The sequence below is a fragment of the Ascaphus truei genome, chromosome 22, assembly GCF_040206685.1.
Source record: "Ascaphus truei isolate aAscTru1 chromosome 22, aAscTru1.hap1, whole genome shotgun sequence".
NCBI lineage: Eukaryota > Metazoa > Chordata > Amphibia > Anura > Ascaphidae > Ascaphus > Ascaphus truei.
In genome coordinates this window covers 9,698,967-9,723,579 of record NC_134504.1, presented here as the reverse complement: position 1 = coordinate 9,723,579, position 24,613 = coordinate 9,698,967, and the positions used below count along the sequence as shown (strand labels likewise).

The window sequence follows — 24,613 nt, the reverse complement described above, 5'->3', positions numbered from 1 at the left end:
CATACACACAGACACGCACATACACACAGACACGCACATACACACAGACACGCACATACACACAGACACGCACATACACACAGACACGCACATACACACAGACACGCACATACACACACATACACACAGACACGCACATACACACAGACACGCACAAACACACAGACACGCACAAACACACACGCACGCACATACACACAGGCACGCACATACACACAGACACGCACACACACAGACACACAGACACGCACATACACACAGACACGTACATACACACAGACACGCACACACACACGCACATACACACAGACACGCACAGACACGCACGTACATACACACAGACACGCACGCACATACACACAGACACGCACATACACACAGACACGCACATACACACAGACACGCACATACACACAGACACGCACATACACACAGACACGCACAAACACACAGACACGCACAGACACGCACGTACATACACACAGACACGCACGCACATACACACAGACACGCACATACACACACGCACGCACATACACACAGGCACGCACATACACACAGACACGCACATACACGCACATACACACAGGCACGCACATACACACAGACACGCACATACACACAGACACGCACATACACACAGACACGCACATACACACACATACACGCACAGACACGTACATACACACAGACACGCACACACACACGCACATACACACAGACACGCACAGACACGCACGTACATACACACAGACACGCACGCACATACACACAGACACGCACATACACACAGACACGCACATACACACAGACACGCACATACACACAGACACGCACATACACACAGACACGCACATACACACAGACACGCACATACACACAGACACGCACAAACACACAGACACGCACAAACACACACGCACGCACATACACACAGGCACGCACATACACACAGACACGCACACACACAGACACACAGACACGCACATACACACAGACACGTACATACACACAGACACGCACACACACACGCACATACACACAGACACGCACAGACACGCACGTACATACACACAGACACGCACGCACATACACACAGACACGCACATACACACAGACACGCACATACACACAGACACGCACATACACACAGACACGCACATACACACAGACACGCACAAACACACAGACACGCACAGACACGCACGTACATACACACAGACACGCACGCACATACACACAGACACGCACATACACACACGCACGCACATACACACAGGCACGCACATACACACAGACACGCACATACACGCACATACACACAGGCACGCACATACACACAGACACGCACATACACACAGACACGCACATACACACAGACACGCACATACACACACATACACGCACAGACACGCACATACACGCACAGACACGCACATACACACAGACACGCACATACACACAGAAACACACATACACACAGACACGCACATACACACAGAAACACACATACACACAGACACGCACATACACGCACAGACACGCACATACACACAGACACGCACATACACACAGACACGCACATACACACAGACACACACATAAACACAGACACACACATACACACATACACACAGACACGCACATACACACAGACACGCACATACACGCACATACACGCACATACACACAGACACGCACATACACACAGACACGCACATACACACAGACACACACATACACACATACACACAGACACGCACATACACACAGACACGCACATACACCCAGACACGCACACACACACCCAGACACGCACAGACACACAGACACGCACATACACACAGACACGCACATACACACAGACACGCACATACACAGACACGCACATACACAGACACGCACATACACACAGACACACACATACACACAGGCACGCACATACACACAGACACGCACATACACACAGACACGCACATACACACAGACACGCACATACACACAGACACGCACATACACACAGACACGCACAGACACGCACAGACACACACACACAGACACGCACGCACATACACACAGACATGCACGCACATACACACAGACACGCACGTACACACAGACACGCACGTACACACAGACACGCACGTACACACAGACACGCACATACACACAGACACGCACATACACACAGACACGCACACACACAGACACGCACATACACAAAGACATGCACATACACACAGACACGCACATACACACAAACACGCACATACACACAGACACGCACACACACAGACACACAGACACGCACATACACACAGACACGTACATACACACAGACACGCACACACACACGCACATACACACAGACACGCACAGACACGCACGTACATACACACAGACACGCACGCACATACACACAGACACGCACATACACACAGACACGCACATACACACAGACACGCACATACACACACATACACACAGACACGCACATACACACAGACACGCACAAACACACAGACACGCACAAACACACACGCACGCACATACACACAGGCACGCACATACACACAGACACGCACACACACAGACACACAGACACGCACATACACACAGACACGTACATACACACAGACACGCACACACACACGCACATACACACAGACACGCACAGACACGCACGTACATACACACAGACACGCACGCACATACACACAGACACGCACATACACACAGACACGCACATACACACAGACACGCACATACACACAGACACGCACATACACACAGACACGCACAAACACACAGACACGCACAGACACGCACGTACATACACACAGACACGCACGCACATACACACAGACACGCACATACACACACGCACGCACATACACACAGGCACGCACATACACACAGACACGCACATACACGCACATACACACAGGCACGCACATACACACAGACACGCACATACACACAGACACGCACATACACACAGACACGCACATACACACACATACACGCACAGACACGCACAGACACGCACAGACACGCACATACACACAGACACGCACATACACACAGAAACACACATACACACAGACACGCACATACACACAGAAACACACATACACACAGACACGCACATACACGCACAGACACGCACATACACACAGACACGCACATACACACAGACACGCACATACACACAGACACACACATAAACACAGACACACACATACACACATACACACAGACACGCACATACACACAGACACGCACATACACGCACAGACACGCACATACACACAGACACGCACATACACACAGACACACACATACACACATACACACAGACACGCACATACACACAGACACGCACATACACCCAGACACGCACATACACACACCCAGACACGCACAGACACGCACATACACACAGACACGCACATACACACAGACACGCACATACACACAGACACGCACATACACAGACACGCACATACACACAGACACACACATACACACAGACACGCACATACACACAGACACGCACATACACACAGACACGCACATACACACAGACACGCACATACACACAGACACGCACATACACACAGACACGCACAGACACGCACAGACACACACACACAGACACGCACGCACATACACACAGACATGCACGCACAGACACGCACGTACACACAGACACGCACGTACACACAGACACGCACGTACACACAGACACGCACATACACACAGACACGCACATACACACAGACACGCACACACACAGACACGCACATACACAAAGACATGCACATACACACAGACACGCACATACACACAAACACGCACATACACACAGACACGCACACACACAGACACACAGACACGCACATACACACAGACACGTACATACACACAGACACGTACATACACACAGACACGCACACACACACGCACATACACACAGACACGCACAGACACGCACGTACATACACACAGACACGCACGCACATACACACAGACACGCACATACACACAGACACGCACATACACACAGACACGCACATACACACAGACACGCACATACACACAGACACGCACAAACACACAGACACGCACAAACACACACGCACGCACATACACACAGGCACGCACATACACACAGACACGCACATACACGCACATACACACAGGCACGCACATACACACAGACACGCACATACACACAGACACGCACATAAACACAGACACACACACACGCACATACACACAGACACGCACATACACTCAGACACGCACATACACACAAACACAAACAGACATGAACACATACACGCACATACACACATACACACAGACACACACAGACATGCACATACACAAACACACTGTCACTCTCAGTCCCATACACTGACACCTCCACACAGTTACACAGACACATGCCGTCAGTCCCAGTCACACACACACACACACACACACCTACTGACACAGTCATTTACAGGCATACAAACTCACCCACACACAGACACAGTCACCACTTACACACACACACACACACACACACACACACACACACACACACACACACACACACACACACACACACACACCACACACACACACACACGACATCCTAGTCATGCACACTCACAGACACACACACAATGTCACTCTCAGTCCCATACACGCACACACACACACACACACACACACACACACACACACACACACACACACACACACACACACACACACACACACACACACACACAGTCATCCCACACACTTACACATGCGGTCACTCCCAGTCACCTATAAAAACACACACACACACACACACACACACACACACACACACACACACACACAGTCGCCTACAGACACCTACCCACATAGACACATGCTGTCCCTCCCAGAATCACACACACTCACTCCATGCCAGACCCCCCCCCCCCCCCCCCCATGGCCACCGTCGCTGTCCCTCCCTGCGCACGGCGTACCTTCTCTGTGATGTCGTTGTCACACGAGTCGATGCTATCCCTGAACAGATCCTCCGTGCTGCCGCTGCTGCTGCTGAAATTGCTGTTGTGGAAAAGTTGCCTGCGAATGATGGGGAACGTTACAAATACCCACAACTATCCAATGAAATCATTTGTTTTTTAAATTGGAAAACCAGCAATTTTAGACAAATGGTCTCCTCCGCGTTGTAGGACCGCGAACGGGATTATTTTTGCTGGAATGCAGTTTTCTATTAAAACTGCTGTTTATATTAATACATTATTAAAATCCAATTTAATTCCGTAACCGCTGGTTTCCTGCTGAGTGCCTTTAACTGTGAAAATGTGAGAGTGCTTTTTACATTTATTGATTTCATAGATACACAGACATCAACCTGCCCCCCGACACCGACCTGCCCCCCGACACCGACCTGCCCCCCGACACCGACCTGCCCCCCGACACCGACCTGCCCCCCCGACACCGACCTGCCCCCCGACACCGACCTGCCCCCCGACACCGACCTGCCCCCCCGACACCGACCTGCCCCCCCGACACCGACCTGCCCCCCCGACACAGACCTGCCCCCCGACATCGACCTGCACCCCCCCCGACACCGACCTGCCCCCCCCGACACCGGCCTGCCCCCCGACACCGACCTGCCCCCCGACACCGACCTGCCCCCCCCGACACCGATCTGCCCCCCGACACCGACCTGCCCCCCGACACCGACCTGCCCCCCGACACCGACCTGCCCCCCGACACCGACCTGCCCCCCCGACACCGACCTGCCCCCCCGACACCGACCTGCCCACCGACACCGACCTGCCTCCCGACATCGACCTGCCCACCGACACCGACCTGCCCCCCGACATCCCTGTCAGGATATCCCTGCTTCAGCACAGGTGGCTCAATCAGTCCCAGCTTCAGCACAGGTGGCTCAATCAGAGGCTCAGTCTTTGACTGGGTACCGTTGTGCTGAAGCTGGAATATCCTGAAAACCTGTCCTGTTGGGGAGGGGGGGGGGGTGCTTGAGGACTGGAGTTCAGCCCCCTGGTATACAAGATGCTTTAGCAATCATATTAAGAAGTATATGTATCCCTTACCTCCCAAAAGCCGTGCTTGATATTTTCCGGTTAGGGCTACAGGGGGATAAAAAAGAATAGAAATCAATAATTGTAACGCAACTCAGCAGTGCAACACATTGGTAACCGCAACATGAATACAACCGTCCTGTTATTAACGGGTCAGACAGCTGGAGGGCTGGAGGCTCAGGGGAAAAGTGAGGAGGTACTTCTAGGTAGTGGATGCATGGAACCGCCTCCCAACAGAGATGGCAGGGGCTAATTAACACAGTCAGGGAACTCAAACATGCTTGGGATAGATATCAGGTAATCCTAAATATAAAAGAGAAGCCAAGGGGTTAAAGAAGTGATCCTGTTTAAATAAAAAAAGAAATAGGTTTGAAGCAGGGGGTCTCGGGAGCTGAACTGCGTCAATTTCAGCTGCGAGGACCCCCTGCTCCCCGGGATACGGACCTCCGTAGGGGGGTGCCGGTAGCAGCTCTGGCTGGCCTGTGTGTGGAACATGATGCGGGCTTAAATGCCCCCACGTCACGCGAGCCAATAGGAAGCCGTGACGTCATCCCGTGTGGCTTCCCATTGGCCCGTGTGACCAGGCCCTTTAAATGTCCGGAGCTGATATCGGCGCCCGCTCCGGAGGTAAATATCTCGGCGACGAGGGGGTGCCCAGAGCTGAAATTAATGGGGTCCTGCTCCGAAGACCCCCCCCCCCCTGCTTCCGACCTATTAAAAGATAACATGTTCTGCTCATTTAAATGGGGTCTGAGGTTTAATCACAGATAGGACAATGGTGCTACGGTGCTAAGCTTTAGCCCACCTTCACTCCTAAAGGGGTGCCAAGGCTTCAGCACCCGCTGGTGGATCTGGGTCTAAGTGTGTCAAGTGGTTCTGATGAGCCGAATTCTATGTCTCCGTGTCCTCTTTCACTTTACCTGTTGGCCTTCAAGTTTTTCAGCCTGGCTTCCAAGTCATTTAGCAGATTAATCTTCTTGCAGCACTGGGAGCAGTAGACATCCAGTAACTCGCTGTTGTAAGCGTGCCTCATTTTCCGGGGTGTCTGCCCTGCGCTGTTGGGAGACAACGAGCGGATCGGTCAGCCGCTGGACTCCAGTTTGCCAAATCAAGTGTTTCCTCTGGAGTAAAGGACTTCGAAGCTCACACCTGAGTACTTCGTCCCTGTTACATTCTACAAACTGCAGGCCAAGTACTAGCAGTTCCTCCTTCACATACCCAAAGAACCCCTCGTTTTATAGACAAAACTTACAGATTTACTTTATTTTCAAAGAATACATTGGTTTACTTTCCAAATAGCTCCCCCCTGTCTATGTTTAGAACATAATTGTTGTATAAACCATACAGAAATGAGGGCCTCGTTGTTTCACACGTTGTTGAGGTCAGGCACAGTACAGCTACTGTCTTTCACAACACTTTGGCCAATTGGGATAATCCAGTCCTAATTCTCATCTGCTCTCACTACGAAGTCATTCATGTGAGCCAACCAATCGCTGCTGTTTGAAACCCTTCCAACGTTGGATCTGTGAATGGGAATAAGGCTTAAGTAAAACTAAATGGTAGCAACCTGGAAGAGACAGAGGAGCCCAGGTCCGAGCAGGCATTGGTTCTGCTCTCGTCATCGGGGCAAGGGCTGCTGGGAGTGTAATCGACATCGTCTCCTTCCCCGTAGTCTTCAAACTGCTCTTCGCTGCTGATCAGGGAGGCCGTGGAGTGGGTCGAGAAGTCGGACATGGCGGAAGGGTTGAGAAGGTTCCTGAAAGAGACGGCAGGGCAAAGTTCTAGTCGCTGCAGTGGGCTTGGAAGAAGAGTACAGATCCGTGTAAAGTTCTAGAAGACTCTATCTGCTATCTGCTTCTCGGCGTTTCGCTTCTCGGCGAGCCGCCAATACGGCGGTACATAGAAGGGGGTCGCCATGTTTGCGCATGCGTAGAACGGGGGAGCGGTCGAGTTCGCGCATGCGCAGAAGGGGGGACTGCAAGTCTGCGCATGAGCAGAAGGGTAGGAGACGCCGAAAATCACAGGTTCCACTTTTCAGCGATTTTCGCTTTGCGGCGGCGCCATGGAACGGAACCCGCCATATGAGCGGGACCCTCCTGTACATAGTAAGTATCATGAAGAGGAGACCTGGGAAGTTTTGAAACCTCTGTACCCACCATTACATTTATGGAGAAAGAGAGAAAGAGAGAGAGAAAGAGAGAAAGAGAGAGAGAAAGAGAGAAAGAGAGAGAGAGAAAGAGAGAGAGAGAGAAAGAGAGAGAGAGAGAGAGAGAGAAAGAGAGAGAGAAAGAGAGAGAGAAAGAGAGAGAGAAAGGGAGAGAGAGAGAGAGAGAGAGAGAGAGAGAGAGATGCACAGATAGATAGATAGGTGCACAGATAGATAGATAGATAGATAGATAGATAGGTGCACAGATAGATAGATAGATAGGTGCACAGATAGATAGATAGGTGCACAGATAGATAGATAGGTGCACAGATAGATAGATAGGTGCACAGATAGATAGATAGATAGATAGATAGATAGATAGATAGATAGATAGATAGATAGATAGATAGATAGATAGATAGATAGGTGCACAGATAGATAGATAGATAGATAGATAGATAGATAGATAGATAGATAGATAGATAGATAGATAGATAGATACATAGTAAGTATCATGAAGAGGAGACCTGGGAAGTTTTGAAACCTCTGTACCCACCATTACATTTATGGAGAAAGAGAGAAAGAGAGAGAGAAAGAGAGAGAAAGAGAGAGAGAAAGAGAGAAAGAGAGAGAGAGAAAGAGAGAGAGAGAAAGAGAGAGAGAGAGAGAGAGAGAGAAAGAGAGAGAGAAAGAGAGAAAGAGAGAGAGAAAGGGAGAGAGAGAGAGAGAGAGAGAGAGAGAGGGGGGGGGTGAGAGAGAAGGAGAGAAAGGAAAAAGAAAGGAGGGAGAGAGAATGGGAGGTGGGATGGGAAGATTAAGGCGATGTTGAGAAGGTGGAACGGAGGAGAGAGGAAATGGGGAAAGAGAGAAAGAGAAAAATAAGAGTATAGAGAGGGGGAGAGGGGAGGAGGAAAGGGGATGGCAGAGAGAAAGAAAAAATAAAAGGGAGGGAAATAGAATGAGAGCAGGAGAGATGGGAAGAAAAAGGGAGTGTTGAGAGGCAATAGAAAGAAGTGGGAGGAGAGAGAAGAAGTGGGGAAAGTGAGAGGTGAAAGAAAAAATCAGGAGGATGGAGAAGGGAAGGAGGGAAGAGAGGAGGGAGAAAGACACAGGGAAAAGGAAGGATGGAGAGATGAAGAGAAGTAGAAGATGAGACAGAAAAAGAGTGCTAGAGGGCAAAGACATGTAGTATAATTCCCACTCACTTGTCTCCCGGTAGGTACAGTCCCCCGATAACTTCTGCTTTCTCCTCACTTCTACACTCGTCGGAAGCTTCCGAGCTCTGGATGCTCCCGATGGCGCTGTCCAGGTCTGAGTCATGGTGGACATCTCGCTGGGCCAGAGTCATGCTGTCCTCATCTGGGAATAGCTCGGAGTCACTGTACGCGCTCTCCGTGTCCAGATAAGCCCCGTCTGGGATATCACTGCCCTGTTAGAACACAGGGTGGGGGTATTACTAAGCATCATTTGTATGGGAACAAAACATGAGCTATCTCCATCTACTAGAGGTCTTCTCAGTGCCTGATTACACTCTAGGCAGACTAGGTATGTGCGTAGGGATCCCCAAGGATAAGGGGCCCCGTAGGTTGCGGTGGGTCGGTGCTGCGGCTCCCCAGCTCCCCATACAGCAGCCCACCGGTCACTGTCTGCCATACTCTCACCTCCTGTCGGGCGCCGGGATCCAACTCCCGCCCGACCGGAGGAGGGAGCTGCAGAGTCCCCTGACGTCACCCAAGGTAAGGTGTGGTGCGTGCGTGCCAGAGAGAGAGGGGTGTCTCTTACTACCTACGGAGCAGCCCTCCTCCTGCAGCATCGCGTTGTCATGGCAACACGACGTCAAATGACACTGCAAAGTCACATGGTGACGCGTTGCCATGACACTGCAGGAGCAGGAAAGGCCCCCCCAAAATCTTGGTGCCTGGGGGGCCCCATAGGGCCTTAAGATGTTCTTCAAGTTCAGTGGGAGTCACAGCTAGCTCATAAAAGCGTTAACAACGGAACAATGTAACAGGCTTCCATAGGAAGATCCAATCACCGTTAAAATGGCCTTTTCTATCCAGATAAAAAAATGTATGTTTTTCTTTTCTTCGGGTCCACTGAATTTATTTTAATCGAATTTGACTAGTAATGATGTCATAATTACAAAATAAACAAGAGATAAGAAAACTAATTCAACCTGGAGACTTGAGGACCGACAAACACGCTTACCGCCAAAAAGAGGTTAGATACAGACTGTAAAAACCATTGAAAGCTTTTGTTGACCCTGGAAACGTTAAATGTTGAATACGTTATTTACAAAATACTTGTACTTCTCCAATCCCCCACGTTTAATCTCCCTAGCCACAATCATTGGATCATTTCGGTTCACTTTACTCACCACAAAAAAAAAAAATGTTACTTTTTATAACAGAAAAGTCTTTTTGCTGCTGTTATTACAGATCTAAACCTTTTTACATGTTGTAGTGTCATTCTGGGGATAGTAGTGAAAAGTTGGGGTTTTAAAATGGCCGCCGACATTCACATTAAGACAGCTGAGGTTGCCTTGTAAGCGGATGCCAGGCAAATAATTAAACAGGTGGCCAATCAGGAGAAGGGGAGGACAATATGCACGTGCAAGGGTCCTCCTCAGCAACCAATGAGATCACAAAAGGGAGGAGCTAAAGGAAATCTAACCCTTCTACACGTACAAACCAACATGCATCAATCAGACAGATATAACCCCTTAAACATGTCGTTGGTTCATTATGGTTCTGGGGAGAACCTGCTGTCAGAGATGCCATCAAGGAGGTGAGATGCCACCAAGGAGGTGAGATGCCTTCACCTTCGTCTCGGAAACCTAGAACATCTACAGTCAAAATAGCTTCAACATACAGATGAGATAGGCTTTGTTGAGCGTGTTCTGGAGTAGACGTGAAAGCCCTCTGGCGTGACCCAGCTTTTCTAGGACTTGTCGTCTGCCACTGGGGCTCTGCATAGCATATGCTCGAAGAATACACAAGGAATCAGCACAGATCGCTAAGCTATTAAGGAGAATAGTGAGAAGGAACACAGGGGTGGGTGGAAGATAAGAGGCGGGCGGAGATAAGAAGGTTAAACATAACCTTTAAAATGTACATCAACATGCTGGGCTTATCGCCATGGCTGGGGACACCATGCATCTAGGTTTAATGGTGTTTTTGGATACATTTGCTTCACTCAGCAATTCTGCTCTATAGATACGGTTTTAACCCCTTCCCTGGTAACTCTGTACTGCGATGTCCCTTTGCCACAGACAGGGTTAAGAGAGGTCTTCTGCTCCATACCTCGGAGTACCATCGTTTCCATCACACGCAGCCCTTATACACTTAGGATACCTCCATAAACATGAAAAACCACCCTCTTAAAAGTCAGTAATAGAATCGTCCACCTACGTACATTGGTTTGCTCCAGACTTTAAAAGGGTCCTATGTAAAGTCAGTTTCACCTACTTACACACATCCCTTGTTTACATAGACTTTAATGAAGTCATACCCTTACACAAGCGCTCACACATGCCTCGCACCCACACACACACACCCACCCATGATCACCCACTTACACGTCAACTACCTTCAGTAGAGTGGCACTCTTAAAAGTCAGGATCACACACGTCCGTTCTCCGAGTAGACACCCTCGTAAAAATAAGCAACAACCTTTCAGTCGCATCATATTTCTCCGTAGTGTTTAAAAAAAAAATACTATTAAAAGTGAACGTTACTGTGTTACACACATCAGCTGCTGGCATACACGTTAACCCTGATCACCATTACCGCTATCTGTTACCTAGAAAGGTATTAATAATACCACCCTTCCAAATGTTACAGAAACAAAACGACACATAATGACAATTAATAGTGGGGAAAGGAAAGACTCACTAACGCAGGGGTGGGCAACTCCAGTCCAGGGGGGGTTTCTCAGTGCCCCGTCGCTTCCATTTTCCGCCTCCGGAAGGCCGGGGCTCCGTCGCCTCCAGCTTCGCAGCTTAATTTGATGCCACGGTGTCACATGGTGACGCGTTGCCATGACAATGCAACATCACTGCATCACGTTGCCATGTGACGTCAGAGCGCTGGAGGAGGGTGACGGTGTCAAAAAGGTGAGTGCCTAAGGGCGCACCATTGGTAAAACCGACCCTAGCTGTGTGCCAGATCCCACGTGTGTGCCAAATCCACCTTCTCACCTAGAAAACTAACTTAAAAAGCCAATGTGACTACGCCATGGGGCTTCTGGGGCGCCAGACCTCATGATGTAGCGACTACACCATGGGGCTTCTGGGGCGCCAGACCTCATGATGTAGCAACTACCCCATGGGGCTTCTGGGGCGCCAGGCCTCATGATGTAGCCACTACGCCATGGGGCTTCTGGGGCGCCAGGCCTCATGATGTAGCGACTACGCCATGGGGCTGCTGGGGCGCCAGACCTCATGATGTAGCGACCACGCCATGGGGCTGCTGGGGCGCCAGACCTCATGATGTAGCGACTAGGCCATGGGGCTTCTGGGGCGCCAGGCCTCATGATGTAGCGACTAGGCCATGGGGCTTCTGGGGCGCCAGACCTCATGATGTAGTGACTAGGCCATGAGGCTTCTGGGGCGCCAGGCCTCATGATGTAGCGACTACGCCATGGGGCTGCTGGGGCGCCAGACCTCATTATGTAGCGACCAGGCCATGGGCTTCTGGGGCGCCAGGCCTCATGATGTAGCGACTACAGCATGGGGCTTCTGGGGCGCCAGACCTCATGATGTAGCGACTAGGCCATGGGGCTTCTGGGGCACCAGACCTCATGATGTAGCGACTATGCCATGGGGCTTCAGGGGCGCCAGGTCTCATGATGTAGCAACTACGCCATGGGGCTTCTAGGGCGCCAGGCCTCATGATGTAGCGACTAGGCCATGGGGCTTCTGGGGCGCCAGAACTCATGATGTAGCGACTATGCCATGGGGCTTCAGGGGCGCCAGGTCTCATGATGTAGCAACTACGCCATGGGGCTTCTAGGGCGCCAGACCTCATGATGTAGTGACTATGCCATGGGGCTTCTGGGGCGCCAGGTCTCATGATGTTACGACTATGCCATGGGGCTTCTGGGGAGCCAGGCCTCATGATGTAGCAACTACGCCATGGGGCTTCTGGGGCGCCAGGCCTCATGATGTAGCAACTACGCCATGGGGCTTCTGGGGCGCCAGGCCTCATGATGTAGCGACAAGGCCATGGGGCTTCTGGGGCGCCAGGCCTCATGATGTAGCGACTACGCCATGGGGCTTCTGGGGCACCAGGCCTCATGATGTTGCGACTACGCCATGGGGCTTCTGGGGCGCCAGACCTCATGATGTAGCGACTATGCCATGGGGCTGCTGGGGCGCCAGACCTCATGATGTAGCGACTACGCCATGGGACTTCTGGGGCACCAGGCCTCATGATCTAGCGACTACGCATGGGGCTGCTGGGGCACCAGACCTCATGATGTAGGGACTAGGCCATGGGGCTTCTGGGGCGCCAGACCTCATGATGTAGCGACAAGGCCATTGGGCTTCTGGGGCGCCAGACCTCATGATGTAGCGACTACGCCATGGGACTTCTGGGGCACCAGGCCTCATGATGTAGCGACTACGCATGGGGCTGCTGGGGCGCCAGACCTCATGATGTAGCGACTAGGCCATGGGGCTTCTGGGGCACCAGGCCTCATGATGTAGCGACTACGCATGGGGCTGCTGGGGCGCCAGACCTCATGATGTAGCGACTAGGCCATGGGGCTTCTTGGGCGCCGGACCTCATGATGTAGCGACTACGCCATGGGACTTCTGGGGCACCAGGCCTCATGATGTAGCGACTACGGCATGGGGCTTCTGGGGCGCCAGGCCTCATGATGTAGCGACTAGGCCATGGGGCTTCTGGGGCGCCAGGCCTCATGATGTAGCGACTAGGCCATGGGGCTTCTGGGGCGCCAGGCCTCATGATGTAGCAACTAGGCCATGGGGCTTCTGGGGCGCCAGGCCTCATGATGTAGCAACTACGCCATGGGGCTTCTGGGGCGCCAGGCCTCATGATGTAGTGGTTGCGTCATGGGACACTCAAAGGTTTAAAGCCGCAATCCTGCCCAAAACGGGTGGGATGGTCCGATATATATATATATATATATACACAGTAGCACGGACTGCGTCTTAAAGCAGCAACGCCTGACATGTAATTGCCGCCTATGAAACATTGGGGGCGCATGCATGAAATGCCGGTGTGGGTTATCGCACACGATCTGACATTAACTCCCACTGACTTAATGGGAGTAAACTCTGGAATGTGCGGGATAATGATCCAGGTGCCCCCATTAGGCCAAGTAATAATGTGAAAGAACCACCGTTGGCTAAATATGAAGCTAGGGCTCCTGTGCTTATGACGGAGGATTTTAAGGGCTCGCAGGTAAAACCTGCTTTCCGTAACATACACAGCGCAGGGGGCGGAGCTTCCTATATTGCCCTTTCATTGGAGGTTGTGTAAGCTCCGCGGGGCAGGGACCTGCGCCTGCAAAATGTCTCTGTAAAGCGCTACGTAAAAACTAGCAGCGCTATACAAGAACATGCTATTATTATTATTATTATTATTATTATTATTATTATTAACCGCTTATATGATGAGACTGTTTGTAAACCTTCGTGTAAATTGCGGATCCAGACTAATGTCCTATTGGTCGGTTTAAACTCATTATGCGGCCATCGTTAACGGGAGGATAATGGGGGGGGAGGGGGGAGAACAAAACGATTCAAATGATCATTTCTACGCCGGGAGCAAACAAGTGAACATTTAAATGTGATGTCACCTGGCTAAGGAAGTGGATTACAATGATGAGTTCTTTTTTTTTTTTAAACGTACTTATTTGCCGACTATGTGGGACTGTCCCTTTAAGAGAAAAAAAAAGTTGTGACTGTCGTAATAGCGCACGGAAATCATTTGAATTAAAAGGCCAAACCCACTTACCTTAATCTGCGTGACTTGACAGTTATTATGTGCTTTAGAATAGATATATATATTACATAATGTGACATCATAGAACCTTCAAAGTTCTGTAATGACGTCATTTAAAGGTACACTCCCACTTTGCAACAGTCAAGTTAGAGGCACTCAGCCATGTAACACGTTCCTTGCCATTGTTAAAGCTTATTCTATTTAAAGGAGCGCCCCCCCCCGCCCCCCTACAGAAATTACAGAGGGAGGCAGGCCCAACTGCAGGGGAAACAAAATGGCGGATTAAACCTCCCGCATCACTCAGGCCAATAAGAAGGCGTGATGTCACCCATCGCGGGATTCCTATTGGCCCGTGCCACCGTAAATGGCAGGAAGCAGCCGCGCTACTTTTACCGGTATATATCTTGGGAACCAAGGGGTCCCCGGAGTTGAAATTAACGTGGTTAACCCCCTCCAACACATGCAAAAAAAAAAAAAGGGGTGAGGGGGCCCAGAGGGCGAACTGCTTTAACGACGGTAAAAACCCCCGCGCCATAGCAGTATCCCCCAATGGGATGTCCCACAGCAGCAGCAGCAATATGGCCCCAATCTGTCCCAGGGGCCCTAGTTAAACTCAGGCTGGCACGTTGAGGCCGACCCCAGCACACACACACACACACACACACACACACGTGTGGTGGGTGTTGGGTTCCTGAGCTTGTAGAGATAGTGCGTCCTTTCTCAACAGACTAAAAAGGAGTACAACTCCCAGAATGCCCTGAGAAAATGCAGAAGCGTGAGTTCTGTTAGTGTTTTCACCAGGGGAATTCATGTTAGATGTCAGAAAGCAAACACTATATATATATATATATTATATACTATACTTTATGGCTGTATTTTTTTTTGCCGCGTTTTGATTTTCAGTGTTAGCGTGACCATTTATGTGTTTATATATATATATATATTTATATAGATATATATATATATATATATATATATATATATACAGTGTTCGACAAACCTATACATTTGCTCGCCCCGGGCGAGTGGATTTAACCCCGGGCGAGTAAATATTGGCCCAAGCAGCACACGTTTGATACTAGGTGGCGAGTAGATTTTTTTGTGTGGCGAGTAGATTTTTTGGTGATTGTCAACCACTGTATATATATATATATATATATATATATATATATATATATATATATATATATATATATATATATATATATATATATATATATAAAAAATCTACTCGCCACCTAGTACCAAACGTGTGCTGCTTGGGCCAATATTTACTCGCCCGGTGGTTAAATCCACTCGCCCGGGGCGAGCAAATGTATAGGTTTGTCGAACACTGTATATATATATCACACACACACACACAATCATCATCATCATTACATTTTGAGTTTAACGTGGTCGATATGTGATGGTACCATGTACTAGTAACTAGACACTCGGAATGGAACTTTTAACTGCGGCCGTTTCACCGCCTGCCGTTTCGGTCCCTGAGGTTGGTGGTTAGTGTTAGGACTAAGGGTTTAAGGTCTTTCGGGTAAGGGGTTACGGTTAGGGTTTTCAGGGTTTTATGGGTAAGTGCTTAGGGGATACATTACCTGCAGCGGTAAACTGTCCCGGCGGTGAAACGGCAGCGCTGAATGGTCGCGGCTAAACGTTTGCGGCTTATTGTACTAGACAACCAGCTATTTTTACGTGGAAGGGGGGGCACGCATTCAGGTTGTAGAGCACGGGGTGGGGACCAAGGGGGCAGCGACCCGTGGGCAGAGGGGATGGGGGAGAGAATGCCCACAGGAGTAGCCCGGCCAATCACAGAAGTTGTGCCCGGCTACTGGTTGAACGGGCCCAATGTCTTGCTCCATGCCCCCTCTGCTCTCCTCCGTCGGTAGCCGTGGTGTAAGGGCATACACAGCATCGCTGCTTTTTATTATTTCCCCACCCAGTGAGAAACGACTTATTATGTCATAGAGCCCCTCTGTTCTCCTGTTTATACAGGGTATACACTGCTTAATGTACCACTTTGGCCAATGGCAACCTCCCACGATTTTCTCCACTCTTACAAAAGAAGAAAAACAAAACCCCCCGCCTCTGCCCACGAGCCACGGATCAAAGTGTGTAAACCGAGACCGGCTCCCAGCTCTGTATATACACAGCATGAGTCACAGAATCCCACGCCGACACTATGAAGTCATGTGCAGAGGAGGGTGGGGACGAATTCGGCATATGATGTAATAAAGGCCATCGGGGAGAAAACCTCAACACAGGAAATGTACCTAACACAGGCTCTGAGTAACGCAAAGCGGGGGCTTTCTGATCCGGCACAGGGAACATGGCTTCACAGCACTGAATAGGGGGCCACGGACTCCCAAATCTCCATCATCTGAGTCCCTAAGCCAAGGGGGGCTCAACTCCAGTCCTCAAGGGCCACCAACAGGTCAGGTTTTCAGGATATCCCTGCTTCAGCATAGGTGGCTCAATCACTGCAGTTCCCTTCCAAGGACCCTTGGCGCCCCACCCAAGAATAGACATTTATAAAAGGGGACGCTTTCAGATGAAACAATGAAAACGGGCAGATATGTTGTTATATGTCCGAGTGCTTTCACTTTGCCGCAAAAATCTGTATTTATTCCTAAAAAAAAAAAGAGTGGTGGCCCCGGGGCAGTGAAGGTTAACCCAGCACGCGTGTTATCACGCTATACATGTTGTTTTGAAGTTCCTGCATGTATATTTTCGGATCACGCCTCCGGCCGTATGATCAGGGAACAAGACGCCTTCTCTCCACTGACTCTAATTCTGTATTGTACGTCGCTGTGCAAACACACGCATGCGCGCACACACACACACACACACACCTGCAGGGCCTCCCAGGAACAGAGCTATGTGGTGTCACTTCACAACAGTGCAAACACGCCACCGAAACCTACTGTAGCCCGGGGATAATCCGAGACTTAACTCGCACAGCCATATAACTGGCAGTCCTACATCGGGTCAGGTTATAATATACAGGTTCTGGCCTCTCTCTCCATTATAATGCACACATAGGAGTGTCGCGGACACAGTCCCTGCCAGGTGAGCTTACAATCTATGTTCTATGGTACGTGAGGCACAGGGAGATAAAGAGATAAGTGACCTTCCCAAGGTCACAAGGAGCTGACGCCGGGAATTGAACCAGGTTCCCCTGCTACACACCCAGTTCATTGTTATCAGAGTGAGTGTCTCCACTCACTGAGCCTTTACTCACTGAGCCGCTCCGATCTGGTGACAACGACGCGTTTAACCACTGCAGTGCTGGAGGGGTGATGCCTCCGTCCCCGATTACGGAAAACAGAAGGAGGAGGAAACCCCCCCCCCTCTTCTATTTCTAGGAAACGCAGAACGCCAGCTACAAAAGCCCGTGACGTCATGTGGCCCAGAGGACTGCCAGGAGCTCGCTGTTCCATGTAGTAGGCCAACCCAAAAGTGCAGTTAGCTATGTGACTGGTGATGGTTTCATAACTGCTATGCATACAAACAACAGAGGGGGGGGGGGGGGGAAACCTGTTTTAGTTGTGGCTTCGAGGTGCGTCAAACAGTCTTATCAGCAGAAGACGTTAGGTGAAGCTTGCAGAAAAAACGCTTTTATTCAGTTGAAAACACTATTTACAAATATTGTATGATTTTAGAGAAAAAAAGGTGTCAACCAGCTCCATGAAACCTATTAAATATGACACCGTGCTTTGTTCACCGCTGTCCACGGAGGCACGGCCCCTTTATAGAAAAGATATTCCACGCACGCAAACTCCAGATAGACTTAAAGGTACCGGTATCACTTCCTGGGTTTCAAATCCCCGCGTGACATGAGCCAATAGGAAGCTGCAACCGCTATGACATGGCGACTCGCTATTGGGCCGAGATTCGGATCGCCATTTTGATGGAGGCCCCCGAACGCTGGTACCTGCGCCGGTATGTATTTCGGGAACCGGGAGACCCCCCCCCCAGAGGTGAAAATGGCACCGTTCAGCTCCAGGGAGTCTTTGGTTCCCATCCTTTAAATTAAAAACAAAAAGGGGGGAGAGGGGGGGCGATTATGCACCGGAGTGCACTTCTGGGTTACGTTATCGCTCCAGGAGATCGTATGATGTAACCAGGTCCATGGATGCCGGATATAGAAGTGGAGAGGGAACCACTCCCGCCTCGATTGGTATGGCCACCCCCGATTGGTCACCCCCAAAAAAAGGAACCGCGTGCCTTTGACGTTCCTGGTACATCAATAGGATCGTATAAAGTTTAAAGGCGGGGGGTTCTCAGGACCGCACAACAGGTCCGGTTTTGAGGCTATCCCAGGTTCAGCACAAGTGGCTCCATCAGTCCCTGCTTCAGCACAGATGGCTCAATCAGTGACTCAGTCTTCGACTGAGCCACTGGTTGAGCCACCTGTGCTGAAGTAGGGATATCCTTAAAACCTGGCGCGTTGGGGGGGGGGGGTCGTGAGGACGGGAGTTGAGCCCCCCTGGGTTATGGGAAAGAATTGCACTGTGATTTGACCACATGTAAGGTAAGGAGATTGGAACCTGCTTGGGAAATGCACGTGGCCTCTTAAAAGATGGCCGAAAGCCAAAGGTCAAATAGGCCCCAGGGTTTTACAGCAGGTAGGGACGTGGACAGAACAAGTGGTTCTAAGGCCTGCCGCGCGATGGCGTGCGCGGACAAGATACGGCCCTCTATGGGGCCGGCCCCAGTCAGTGCGTGCGCGCATACGTGATCAAGCAAGAGCGGCGCGACTACATTTTGGGAAGTCCAACAAAAATTTGACTTCTGGCGCGGCGGCCGAGCGTTCACCAGGTCACGGCGGCAGTTCAGCCAATGAGGGCGAACCAGCCCCGTGATGTCATGGCCGCCCCCCCCCCCCCCCCCGCGCGCGGCACGCCTCCCTTTCGCCTCGGATCGCTCGGCTGAAGGCCACAAGCAGCTAGGCGCTCCCTTGCGCGCTCACGCGCTCGCTGGGGGCCGCAGCCGTATCTGCAGTTTGTATGCTCGTGTTAAAGAAATGAACTTCCCTGTATCTCCTCAACGAGCTCTTTCGAAAGCAGCTTCTGAGAGGTCAGCCTGCCAGGAACAGCCGTTCTGAGATACAAGAGGAGGAAGCAGAACAGAACAATGGCCGTTACTGAAGGAGAGCTGCTGGGAAAGAGGGTTCCTGCTCAGCAGGTTTCTTTTATTGGCAGTCTCACTTTTTAAATGAACAATCTCTCCTAGGGGCAAAGTGTACTTATGGCAGTGACAGGGTTAAAGAGTCAGTCCTTCCTAGGTGCAAAGTGTACTAATGGCATTGATAGGGTTAAAGAGTCAGTCCTTCCTAGGTGCAAAGTGTACTAATGGCAGTGACAGGGTTAAGGGGTCAGTGTCTCCTAGGAGCAAAGTGTACTAATTGCAGTGACAGGGTTAAAGAGTCAGTCCTTCCTAGGAGCAAAGTGTACTAATGGCAGTGACAGGGTTAATGGGCCAGTCCCTCCTAGGAGCAAAGTGTACTAATGGCAGTTACATGGTTAAAGAGTCAGTTCTTCCTAGGTGCAAAGTGTACTAATGGCAGTGACAGGGTTAAAGAGTCAGTCCTTCCTAGGAGCAAAGTGTACTAATGGCAGTGACAGGGTTAATGGGTCAGTCTCTCCTAGGAGCAAAGTATACTAATGGCAGTGACAGGGTTAATGGGTCAGTCTCTCCTAGGAGCAGAGTGTACTAATGGCAGTGACAGGGTTAAGGGGTCAGTGTCTCCTAGGAGCAAAGTGTACTAATGGCAGTGACAGGTCCCCCGCACTTTGGAATTGCTTATGGACTTACCCCTTCGCTGCTAGAGAGGCCAGAAAAGTATTGCAAAGTGTTAAAGTTGCAGTTCAAGCTGTCAGGTTTTTTTTTCCCATTCAATATGTGCATCAATACAATCTGCACACTGACAAGTGATTGGCTAAGTTTCTGATCAATCCGTTCTCCTGTAATCGATCGGCGAAGATTCGACTCAGGGGTTCACTAAATGCATCTTGGATCCTTTTCTGCTGCACCGACAGCCAATGTTCTGTGCGGAAGATCATGTGACCAGACAGGCACTACATTCAATTGGTTCACTGCTAGAGAGGGCAGGGCTCAAAAAGGTGATGCTATTTCAGAAGGGGAAGGGGATGTGACTTTGTAAATGGTTGCTACAGGAACAAAAATGCTTGTTACATTATTATACATTAGAAATGTCTTTAAAATGGTTTATTTTTATTTTTTTAATGCTGCAAGTATTTTCTCATAGTACAGAACTGATTTATTAAAAAAAAAAAAAACACAAGTAGGATATTGCTTGAACGTCAGCTTTAAGTGGTTAAGTGCGCAGTAACCTTGTCTGATATACAACACACCTGATTCAGGGACCCGGTAGCAGCGACAAAACCCAAACAAAGCCTTTAATTCACAGCGCTCAAATTCACGGCCTCTAATTTGCAAGTTGGAAGCTAACAAAATTCCCCCGGGGGCCCGGGGAATCGAAACCAATTAACCTCTTTCTGTCTAACCGCTACCTAGTAAGGGAGAGAGAAATGAAGCAATCAAGTGAAGTCCTGTGATGCATTTAACCCCTTCCGCTGAGAGCCCGGCGGTTACATATACTGCTTGCAGGGCAGCAGAGGGGTGGGAGAGCTGGGACATCTGTACCGGCCCAGAGGCTGCGGGGGGATCCGGCGCTGGTAGTTGGGCCCGGTCCCCAGTATAAGCCGCACCCGTGCGCCAGAAGTCAAGCCCAACTTCTGTATCTGCGGGATTGACGCGGCGCGCGGGGGGTTGTTATTGTATTGGGGGGGGGAGGGGAGGGAATTATTGTGTATTGGGGTATGGGGGTTATTGTGTATTTGGGGGGGGGGGCTGTGTGCATTGGAGATGGGGGGAGGGGATTATGTGTATTGGGGGTGGGGGAGGAGGGTTTTTATGTGTATTGGAATTGGGGGAGGGGGGTTATTATGTGTATAGGGGTGGGGGGGTTGTGTGTATTGGGGGTGGGGGGGCTTAGTGCGTATATTGGAGATGGGGTTGAGGGGTTTATTGTGTGTATTGGGAAGAGCGAGACAGAGAGAGAGGTGGAGGAAAGAGGGATGGGAGAGAGAGCGTGGTGGGTGTGGGGGAGAGAGAGCGTGGTGGGTTTGGGGGAAAGAGAGGGAGTGAGAGGGGGAGTGTGAGATAGATGGGGGTCTCGCAAGGACGCTATCACTGTGGGGGAGGTGATCCAGTGGAATCTCTAGTCCTGGGCCCCGGGAAAGCTGTCAAGTGGTTGGCCAGAGCTCTGCGTGATAGGGAGTGTGGGGGCGGACATTTTGGTAATCGCCCATGCGCAATGCTGTGAGGAGTGCGGCGGCCATCTTAGGACGGCTCCGCAGACGCGGAACTACATGTCCCAGAATCCCTAGAGGAAGGGACTGCAGCACATGGGACTATAACAGCCAATGGGATGCGAGCAACAGGATATCCTCCGCGCGCGGAAAGCCCGCGAGTCAGTCCGGACGGGGGGGACATTTGGGACGTTTCCGCCTCTTCACCCACGGATGGGTAGAGGCGACTTCCACGGAAAACTTCACTTTAAAAAGATCCATGGAAGTTGTTTCGCTGGATATACCCAAGGGGACGCTAGGCCCAAGGGTCGACAGAGCCCATTTTGTTACAAACGAGGGGCGCCATCTGGACGGAAGAGGCAAAGAAGAAGGTAGTGTCCAGGGAGCAGTGCTTCCTGGCCTAGGCCCAGATCTTGCCCCTAGGCCCCAGTTAGGCCCTGAACCATAGTAGAGGAGTGTTGTTGGGAAGGCCCCAGATAGGGACTCTTCCCCTTATTGTTATTCCTGCACCGGTGACCGGACGGTCACCTGGTGCCCTGCAGCCTGGGACCAGGTCACAGGATCCTGAGACATTGTGGGGGACCCTCCGGCGGGAGCTCACACTGCGAGGAGGATCAGGACCCTTGGAGAGAGGGGATTTGTGTCAGAGGCCCCGGTACGTGGGACCCGCTCCAACTCACCATGCCAAGCAGCACCTGGGTACTGGAGTACCCATGCAGGTACCCAACGTGCACCTACATCCACAGGGGTAGCGCTACCTCACATTTGGGTGGGAATTGCTGGGACAGGACGCCAGGGGTATTGGTGCCACAGCACCCTCACTACTTTGGGGGAACCACCACGTGTTGGGTCACTGGGTTTATATTGTGGCTACTGGTTATTGCATGTGTGCATGTGTTAGTATGTGTGTACAGTAAACCTTTGTTATATACATTGTGTGGTGTATTACTTATTACTGTGTATTGTTACTGCGAGGGGTTACCCCGCCAACGCTGGGATCCCTCATAGGTGGAGGCGCTGCACTGCAAGGAGAAAGAGCTCACCCCAGGCTCCCAGAGGCGGAGGCGGAGGCCCCCTGTGAGCAAACAGGTACAGCAGCATGCGTTGTTGCCCACTTAGGCATAGAACAATCTAGTTTCCTTTTATTTGCCCCCCCAAACCGGCCGCGGCAAGTTGCCCCTTGCCGGAAAACATCACCCTCGCTACAAGGCTCAAAACTGCGTTAACGCCGACTGCACACCGACGCACGCAAGTTCCCACTGGCTAGAATGGGGTTCTACGCCTGAATGGGCACTAAAGCGCTTTGCAGCATAACCTCTTATGTGCCTTCCTGTAACATACCACATGGCGCCTGTAAACGTTTCCTGCTCACATTCCTGAGCAGCTTAACCCCGCAACGGTCTGATTTAGCTGGAAGGAGAGGGAGATTTGGGGGTGATCCGCACCCAGGGACCCGCTGAGCTGCCTGCTGGTGTTGCTCGAATTACAGAACCAGGAAGTTATACTCAGAGCAGCACTGTTAGCTTCGTACAGCAACACTCGGAAGGAGGAAGCTACGAGGGGTTAAAAACCTCACTATTGGCAGGACATCTTTAAATCACGCTACTGGGTGTTCTACTAGAAGGTATCACAACCTGCTAACCTTCACCCCGTACAGTATGTGTATATCGTCACTGAACAAAAACCAACCCAATATATTATTTTCCTGGGACGTGTTAACACCCCCGTCTCGATTGCTTACGGTTTGGGAAATTAATGTCACAAAAATGTCCCCCCTCTCCCTCCCAGGGCATATTAAAAATGGCCGGCATTGTCATTTTGACAACATAGCACAGCATGCAGACCCGTTCTAGCAGCAAATGGGTTAAGAAAAAACAAACTTGGATACCCTTGTACAGCGTAAACTGGCCTTCTACTGTATATACAAAGAGGCGATATCAATCAGTGACACTTTTGATCTTCAAGAAGGAGCAGTGTACACCATGTTCTGCGCATTCCCAGCTAGCAAAGGCAGGTAGGGAGAAGCCAGCGCTAAGTACATGTGTAGATGTGCTCACTTCG

The 24,613-nt window shown here is 50.7% G+C and overlaps 1 protein-coding gene across 2 annotated transcripts in view; it reads right to left on the bottom strand.

Moving 5' to 3' along the window:
* Positions 1 to 24,613, bottom strand: part of RAB11FIP4 (RAB11 family interacting protein 4) — a 111,845-nt gene that overhangs the window by 11,046 nt on the left and 76,186 nt on the right. For both annotated transcript variants that reach the window (XM_075579898.1, XM_075579899.1), the window contains 5 exons: positions 9,453 to 9,676; positions 7,669 to 7,857; positions 7,022 to 7,156; positions 6,114 to 6,149; positions 5,013 to 5,112 (listed from right to left, as the gene is read on the bottom strand). In XM_075579898.1, coding sequence (XP_075436013.1) covers positions 5,013 to 5,112; positions 6,114 to 6,149; positions 7,022 to 7,156; positions 7,669 to 7,857; positions 9,453 to 9,676 — 684 coding nt within the window. The remainder of the gene's footprint in view (positions 1 to 5,012; positions 5,113 to 6,113; positions 6,150 to 7,021; positions 7,157 to 7,668; positions 7,858 to 9,452; positions 9,677 to 24,613) is intronic.